Source organism: Choloepus didactylus, chromosome 23 (genome assembly GCF_015220235.1).
Source record: "Choloepus didactylus isolate mChoDid1 chromosome 23, mChoDid1.pri, whole genome shotgun sequence".
NCBI classification, from domain to species: domain Eukaryota; kingdom Metazoa; phylum Chordata; class Mammalia; order Pilosa; family Megalonychidae; genus Choloepus; species Choloepus didactylus.
The window spans coordinates 31,933,237-31,942,516 of record NC_051329.1 but is presented as its reverse complement, the minus strand read 5'-3'; the positions used below and the strand labels follow the sequence as shown (position 1 = coordinate 31,942,516).

The 9,280-nt window shown below is 47.7% G+C and overlaps 1 gene segment (V, D, J or C); it reads left to right on the top strand.

The window, feature by feature from the left end:
* Positions 1 to 815: 815 nt before the first annotated feature.
* On the top strand, positions 816 to 1,575 carry LOC119519341. The segment is given in 2 exon segments: positions 816 to 888; positions 1,166 to 1,575. Coding segments are annotated over 2 exon segments (456 nt in total).
* The last annotated feature ends 7,705 nt before the right edge of the window (positions 1,576 to 9,280 follow it).

The window sequence follows — 9,280 nt, the reverse complement described above, 5'->3', positions numbered from 1 at the left end:
ACCTGCCCTGAAGTCACACTGGGGATACTGAGGCAAAGAACTGATGACCTGCCCCTGGAGCTCACAGCCAAGGTAGAAACTAATCAGCCTCTGATGGTTGTTTTAAATCACCATGTTCCTGGCCAGGAATGAATATTCTTCTGGTTCTGCCCCTCAAGAACAGGACTCAGGAGAAGAGCACAGCCCCTCTCCAAGCCTCCTCTTGTCACTTGTATGATGGGACAGGAAGGCCACTGCCCTGGGTTCTGGGTGGTCAGGGAGGTGTCATCCTTACAGCTTCCAAAGGTGTAGCTAGGATTAGATGCAGCATCTGAGCTCCTCTACAAAATAGTGAATATTCTAGACAGGACACCTCAGGGCCCTGGACTGTAATGCACACCCCCCTCCTGAGCCAGGTGAGCACAGGAAGGGAGTCCCAGGGTCATTCCAGCATCATCCTGTGCCCCTCTGGCCATCTCCAGGACAGGGTCAAGATCACCCCAGGAGCAGGAACATCAGGTTCCCTAAAAATGCAGACAGGTGTCCCCTCTGGGCTCTTCAGGGGCAAGGCCAGCCCAGGACAAGGGTTGGATGAGGTCTGGGGATGGAGATGGGCCCAGACTCCTGGGCCAGAAGGAGGAGGAGAACCCTGTGGGCTGAGGTTGGGTCTGCAGGGGCCACACCTCCCCTCTGTGCCCCTGGGGGCTGAGATCTCTGGGAGCCACAAAACTCCCTCAGGACAAAACCCTGAGCTCTGGCTGATTTGCATAACCAGAAGCTCTCCTCAGCAGGGGATAAGAGAGGCCTGGGGGGACCAGCCCATCCTAGAAGCCTGAGAGAGCAGATCTGGGGGCACCTCCACCATGGCCTGGACCCCTCTCCTCCTCACCCTCCTGGCTCACTGCACAGGTGCTGCTGCCCAGGGATGGAACCAGCACTGAGTGCTTTACCCCTGGGGCTCTGGGCCTCAGGCAGCCTCTCATCCTCAGAGAGGCAGCTGATTATTGTAGTTTGATCAAGGGGTCCATCCACCTGCCCAACCCTTCATCAGATGTGATGGAGGCTGATGTGAGTGGGTCTCTAGGAGATCCAAGACTCCCAGGAGCTCAGTCCCAGCAGGCAGGAGGAGAATCTCCCAGGCATGAGACCCTCACACCAAGCTTATGTCTCTTTGCTCCTCTTGCAGGCTCTGTGGCCTCCTTTGAGCTGACCCAGCCACGCTCAGTGTCAGTGGCCCTGGGACAGACAGCCAGGCTCACCTGCTCTGGAGGAAAATTTGAGGACCAATATGTTTACTGGTACCAGCAGAGGCCAGATCAGGCCCCTAAGCTGGTCATCTATGAGGATAGCAAACGACCCTCAGGGATCCCTGACCGACTCTCTGGCTCCAGCTCTGGGAACACAGCCACCCTGACCATCAGTGGGGTCCAGAATGAGGATGAGGCCGACTATTACTGTCTGTCATCAGAGAGTGACAGCAGTGCTTCTCACAGTAACATGGGCAGATGGGGAAGTGAGACAAAAACTCAGTCCCCTGTCTGTGTCACTCTCCCACAAGCCCCAGGAGGACTGAGAACAAGCAATGTGCAGGCCTAGCCCATTCACCCAGGCCTGAGACCCCCCAGGCTGCCCAGGCTGCCAAGTGTCCCCCACCTTCTGGGTTCCTGGCCAGGTCAGTGAGTCTGAGGAGTGTTGAGGGGTGTTGAGGAAATCAGAGCTGGGTCACCCTCAGGAGACCCTAGATGGGGTGCAGGACCAGGGGCCCCCACAGGGCTCAGGGGCCCCCATGCTAAGAGGAGGGTATGGAATTGAGATGGCATTGATGGGGCTTGGTGACCACACTGCCCAGTGTCCTCAGCTGTCAGGCACAGTACAGAGGCACAGAGAGCTAGACAGAGCCCACCTGGGGGACCCTGTCCCTTTCTAGGCAGACACTCCTGGAGGCCATGAGTCCTGCTCAGCAGCTGATTTATGACCTGGAATTTCCTTCCCCTTTACCACCCCTGACCTCACATCCCTCCACACCTTAAATTCCTCATTTGGAAATAATGGCATTGGTTCCTGCTGTGGCTTGGATTCCTGGCTCCCCCAGGGGCCCCTGTTCTCTCAGCTCCTCAAACACACAGACCATCCCCACAGGGCCCTGACATGGCTCTGCCCCCACACTCTGCCCATCCCCTCTTTCCTCTCCTGTCCCAACAGCAGCTCCAGGTCCAGCTCTTGAAGGTCCCTCATCCCTGAGAGCAGCCTGCCTCTAATTTTCTCTCACACTCTCCACTAATTTTCTGCAGAGCCCTCACCACTGCTCACCCTGTGCCATATGGAATTCTCTCTTTCTTCTGTCTCTCTGTCTTTCCATAGATTCATAAACACATATATTGTTCCACTAAGTCCACCATCTTTCTCCCAGTGGAATAAATAAAAAATAAACCTCTCCCATGTCAGTCACATTTCCTGACTTGCACAGGAATTACTTTGTTAGCTGTTTAGCCTCACATTTCACAGGGATTCTCTCCTGCCCTGCCTTTCTCAACCAGGATCCCTGGAAGCTCTGTCTGCTGCAAAATCCTTACAACCAAAGAGCAAGCAACAAGAGAACAAGTAGACAAATGGGATCTACTCAATAGTAAACACTTTTTTACATCAAAGGACTTTGTCAGAAAGGGAAAAAGGCAGCCTACATAATGGGAGATGATATTTGAAAACCACTATCAGATAAGGGTTTAATATTTCCAATATACAAAGCAATCCTACAACTCAACAACAGAAAAACAAACAACCCAATTAAGAAATGGGCAAAAGACATGGACAAATGCTTTTTGAAGAGGAAATACAAGTGGCTCAAAAACATATGGAAAATGCTCAGCTTCACTGGTTATTAGGGAAATGCAAATCAAAACTACTATGAGATATCATCTCACATGTACCTCCCAGAATAGCCATTATCCAAAAAACAAAAAATGACAAGTGCTGGAGAGGATGTGGTGAAAGAGGCACACTTACTCACTGTTGATGGGAATGTAGACTGGTGCAACTACCATGGCAGACAGTGTGGAGGCTCCTAAGGAAGCTAAGTACAGATTTGCCATATGACCCAGCTATTCCATTACCAGGTATATACTCAGAGGAACTGAAAGCTAAGACAGGAACAGACATTTGTAAACCAATGTTTACTGCAGCATTATTCACAATAGCCAAGAGATGGAAAAAGCCCAAATGTCCATCAGTGGATGAGTGGATAAACACTGTGGTATGTACACACAAGGGAATATTATGCAGCTGTAAGACAGAATGAAGATACAGAACATATAAAACATGGATGAAACTTGAGGACATTATGTTGAGTGAAGTTAGCCAGCAACAAAAGGACAAATACTGTCTGGTCTCACTAATATGAACTTACATTAATGAGGAAACTTTGAGAGTTAAAGCTGATAACCCAGGCTATCAGGAGATAGAAAGAGGGTAGAGATCTGGCATCTGATGGTGAAAGATGACAGAATGTTCAGCAGGATTGACTGTATAGATCCAGAAATAGAGAGCATAATACTGTGTGATGGTAGCACAATATTGTAAGTACATGGAACAAAAGTGTCCATGAGTAAAGCTGAAAGAGGTGGACTAGGGACATGTATGATACCTGAGGTAAAGATAGAAGATAAAGACTGGGACTGTTTAACTTAGCAAAAATTGGAGTGTTCAATGACTCTGACTAAATGTATAAATATAAAAATGTTCTTGCATGTGGGAGAAAACAAAGGAATGCCAAAAATGCAGAGTGTTGGAAACGGGGTGGTAGAGGGGAAAATATAATCAAAGCAAACTTGAGTCTATGGTCAAAAATAGCATCATAATATACCTCCATTGAATGTAACAAAGGCAATATATTGAAGCTAAATGTGTATGGGGGGGGGATATGAGGGAGGAATATGGGATTCTTGGTAGTAGTGTTGTCTGACCCTACTATTACATTGCATTGTATGGTATTTTGTTTTTCTTTTTATTATCTTTTTTTATTATTCATTTAAAAAACATTGAGGACTGGCAGTTTGGTGTGCTGAGCCCTCTATCTCGGGACTTGCCCTTGTGAAGCTTGTTACTGCAAAGGAGAGGCTAAGCCTACTCATAATTATGCCTGAGAGTGTCCCCCTGAGTGCCTCTTTGTTGCTCAGATGTGGCCCTCTCTCTCCAGCTACCAAACTCATCAGGTGAACTCACTGCCCTCCCCACTATGTGGGATCTGACTCCCAGGGGTGTAAATTTTCCTGACAATGCAGGATATGACTTCTGAGGATGAATCTGGACCCAACATTGTGGGATTGAATACAACTTCATGACCAAAAGGGGGATGTGAAATGAAACAAAGTAATGTTTCAGTGGCTGAGAGATTAAAAATGGAGTTGAGAGGTCACTCTGGTGGGCATTCTTATGCACTGTATAGATGATCCTTTTTAGGTTTTAATGTACTGGAACAGCTAGAAGTAAACACCTGAAACTATGAAACTGCAAAACAGCAGCCTTGGCTCTTGAAGACAACTGTATAGCAATGTAGCTTACAAGGGGTGTCAGTGTTATTGTGAAGGCCTTGTGGATCACACTCCCTTTACCCAGTGTATGGATGGATGAGTAGAAAAATGGGGACAAAAACTAAATGAAAAATAGGGTGGGGGGATGATTTGGGTATTTTTTTACTTTTATTTTTTTATCCTTATTTTTACTTTTTCTGGTAAAAGGAAAGTGTTCAAAAACTAGATTGGGGTGATGAACGCACAGCAGTATGGTGGTACTGTGAAAGGTTGTGCACCATGGATGATTGCATGATATGTGAATAAATATCAATAAAACAGAAATAAAAAATAAAGCCACTGAGTCCATTCAAAAAAATAATCTCCCATCTATGCCTAGCTCACATGGCCCCTCCCTCCCTGCCCTGTCTCACTGACAGTAATGAAGCCTTAGCATGGGGAGCAGCTTTCTTATCTCATCTCTCCTCTTATGAACCTAAGAGATAGGGACATCTTCTTTGGCCTCTTGGGCTTCAGTTTATTCCATGGCAAACTGCTCAAGTCATTTTCAGTTATCAACTGCCAGCTTCCCAGAGCCCAGAAATACCCTGTTGATCAAGCAACACTAAGTTGATAAGTGTAAAGGGGGAGTTGCCATCTGACAGGAAAGGAAGGTCAGGGGTGAAACTCAAGGACATGCACATGAGTGGATTAAGGCAGGCCTGTCAAGGAGTGCAAGCTACCTATGTTGGGCCACAAATAAGACTAATAACATGAGCTTGGCACTGAATCAAATCTTAGAGAGTCAGGGGTATTCAGGAATCTCCTGAAGCAAGGAGTGATGTTATTTATTGGTTTACCTCCTTATCCTCCTGACCAAGAGGTCCAGGAACTAATGGTTAAGTCCTGTTGACAGAGGAGGTTTCACTTCTCAGAACCAACAAGCACTCATTTTACTACTTAGAATTAAAAGTGAGAATGAAAGAGAAAGGAATGATTCAGACATAAACAACTTCACATGAAGGATGAGAGGTTGCATCTGCTCTCCTGTCCTGTAGGACCTCTTGCACCCTTTGATGGAAATGGCCATAAAACAGACACAGAGGAAGGTGTTTGAAGGGCTAGCTCCAGATGGGGAGAACAGGCTGCCCCAAGGTTCACTGCCTGGTCTCACCCTGGGTCAGGACCTCCCCACCTTATCCTCCCCAGCTCCTCCCTCCCTCTGCATGAGGTCACCTCTAGGTCCCATGATCCTCTGCTGCCTCCTTCATTCCATAGGCTCCCACTCTTCCAGGTCCAGCCCTGCCACCAAGTCTTCCCATCAACATCTTTCCAGGCTCCTTTCTCCTACTCACTTTCATTTGCTGACTTCCCAACTCCATAGTCTTCCCTGAACTCCTGGCTTTGCCCAAACCCAAGCTCCATCCCTCTGTAAGTTCCCAGCTTCCTCTCTGATTCATGTCCAGGCCCAGGCCAGGAGGACAGGCCAAGAGTCTCTGTCAAGACTTAAGTCTCCACCCAGCTGCTCTGGTTAAGAGGCATCATGGCAAACACTCTCTGAGGACTTCCTTTCCTGGACAGGCAGGTGAACTCCAGGGACCAGCATGAGGCCTGCAAGGTCCCTCTCCAATGCCCCTTGAAATTAGCCATTAGGACCTCTTGGGAGACACTAGACCACTCGAGCCTCTATTGAGAACTTCTGCTGCCATTCTTGAGTGTTTCCTCTTGGCCACACCCGAGTCTCCTCTATGGATAAAGACCTTTCTGACCCAATTGGTATTAGGCCTTTTTTTACTGGTTCACTTATCACTTGAATTGGATGACTAGGAGTGACAAAGAAACACTCAGTAATTTAGAACATTAAATGAAGAGTCTCATTCTTTCATTCAATCTCTTTGTTAACCTTTTAAGGAAGTCAAGCTTTCAGAGGAACTGGCTCACTATTACAAAAAAGAGACAGTATCTGAAGAGGAAAGTCAGAAATTTGTGTTAATTTGTTTGATCCTTCATAGAAAAGTTGCTCAGTCTCATTGTAATCACTTCCACAAAGCTCTCTCCTGCCTGCAGAGGGCAGTGTTGCCATAAAATTGACATTGAGATGTCAGCACCTGGCCGGAAATGTGACTGAGGCCTCCAGTTTTTTACGGCAAGCTATGAACCCAGGGTTTGGAGGGCCCATCTGAGGATGAGGCTATGACTCTCACATGGGGGTTATAACAGTGATGATCCCACAGTGACAGAGGCACAAGGGGAAGGGAAACACAAATGCTGTTCCCCTAACCATGTCCCAGTCTCCCTCAAGCCCTCAGATGGCTATAGACAAATAATGGGCAGGTCTGGCCCAGTTCACCAAGAAGCAGAGCCCAAGACTCTCCTTTCCTCCTGACCCCCCAAGCAGGCTCCTTAGAGCATGTGCCTTGGGTGGGCTTCTGGCTGCAGGACCAGGCAGCCCTGGGGTTTTCTGAACTAGAGCATGAGCTGGAGAAAGAGGCTCTGAAAGGGATGACAGACAGGAGGTGACATACATGCATCATAATGCTCTCTAGTTTTCCAAATGAGGGGACTGGGCTACTCCTTGGCCCAGCTGCTTGGGTTTCATCCCTAGAATTGTGCTGTTGCATGTAGGAACCTAAGCCCCCAGGCTCAAGGGCAGCCTGGGATTCTGGACAGAGCAGATCAGTGGAATGGACTCTGTGGCCTCCATGAGGAATCCCTCTTCAGGGCTGACACACCCTCTGCAGCCCTGGGGGCCCTGGGCAGTTCAGAGCTCTGGGTCTCAGTGTGAGTTGTGCTTGGCTGCTGAACACTGTCTCCCCAAGATTGGGGGTTCACCCTGTTGGACCACAGTCACATTATTGGACTTCCGAAATTAATATCAGTTCTGATTAAGCTTCCAAAAATCCCTGAAATGTCTGATCTTTTCCTATTCTCTAATAAAAATCTATAAGATTTTTACTGGGGAAACCAGGGCAAAGTTTAACAGTATCATATCTGGACAGTGAAGCAGCAACCTTCCTCAAGGGGACCCAGGCATCCCTTCTTTCAAGGGGTTCTATGTCTGTAAACTTTCTCAATTGTGGGAATTGATTGAGGGGCTGTAACTCTTTTTCTGATTCAAGTTAGGCTTTTGTTTACTTGACCTAAACTCTTTTGCATACACAAATCAGGTAAGATTTAAGTGGACTCTCCGTCTATTTCACTCCATCAACCTGCCAACACCATAGGACTCTGCATATCAGACTAATCTGATTACTGCCGTGACTCTGCTGTCCATTTTGGTAGCCACAACCACATTGCCTTTGTTGATTAAATGCTGCCACCTGGCTCCTGCCAACCAGGGATCTGATCATCCCCATTGTGTTTAAGAATTCAAGTTCAGTGGCAGCAGCTCTCATGGTAATATCTGACCTACAGAGAGGAGCTAGCACAGGGCTCCTCGGGGATGATGGAGTTAGTCTCACAAATGTGTTGCTCACAGTCCTGGTGGAAGGTGTATCCTCTGGACATTCCTGGGGTGAGGAGCAGGTCTTGCATGATAAATCCTCTCTACTACTCCAGTCTCCCTAAGACTTTGTATCCCCTCATCCACATTATAGCAGAGCAGTTCTGGTATTTCAACTTTGGGCAATGTAGGCCACCCATGGGTCCATGCTTCAGGCAACCAACCACACAAACTGCTAGAGCCCTTTTAACCATTTGAGCTACAACATTGAATCCAAAGTCTCTTTTCAGCAGGACCATATCAATAAATTTAGCCCAATCCAACTTTATTTTCCTTTCACCATTATCCTACACCTTTAATATCCATTCCCATGCATAACCCCGACTTCTGTCTATGTAATTGGGAAACTCATGCAGCTGTTTTGAAACGTAGCACAGCTCCTCATGGGTCACACTTTGTGCCTCACATTTCAGAGCCTGTTGGAACCTCAGTCTAGTTGTAAGTCTGGAAGGAAAGGGCTAGTGGAGGTGTGTCCTGAGAGGAGATGGAAGTGTCATGCAAGTCACCTACCCCAGTGCATTCCATTAGAGTGTCTTCTGGTGAAACAGGGTTAAACTCTTTGGAAGGAGGTGTGAGGGCTCTTTCCTCACAGTGGGCAGTTGCAGGTTTATCAGACACAGCAGGGTTAACCTCCTCAGGTGGATGTGGGATGTGATTCCCTAGGGCAGACTGGGGGTGGGGTGGCTGATTCCACTGGTAAGACCATTAGAGGTTTACCTGGCAAAGAAGCCTCAGCAGAATCTCAAGTTTTTCTTTTTCTTGTATATATAATATACATATGTGCCAGTTTGGATACCAAGTGAACTTGGGATTTTCACTCCATCTGCCCCTTCCCTTCTCTGTCAAGTATACTCCCAACCCCTGTGCTCCCAGCCAGGTCAATGAATCTAAGAAGCATTAGGGAAAGAATTGATGGGTTACCCATGGGATTAATATCTGGAAATTCCCTCTCACCACATCCCTCAAATTCTCCTCTTATGAGAAATGTCACATCAGACCTGAACTGGTTTTGACTCCTGACTCTTTTCAAAAGTCCTCTGACTTTTCAGTTCATTGAGAAAACAGACTCTTCCCATGGGGTAGATATCGCTCACCCCCCACTCACTTCTGCATCTTCACCTGGACAAGGACACCCTGTGCCTGCAGCAGCCAGAGCAGAGCAGCCACCAGGGGGCAGCAGAGAGTCACCTGGCAAAGCCCCTGGAGTTGGGGGTCCCTGGGCATCAGGGGGATTCTCACATGCAGGAAGGTCAGTGACACTGAACTCGGACCTGAAGGAGCAGGTGTCCTTTCC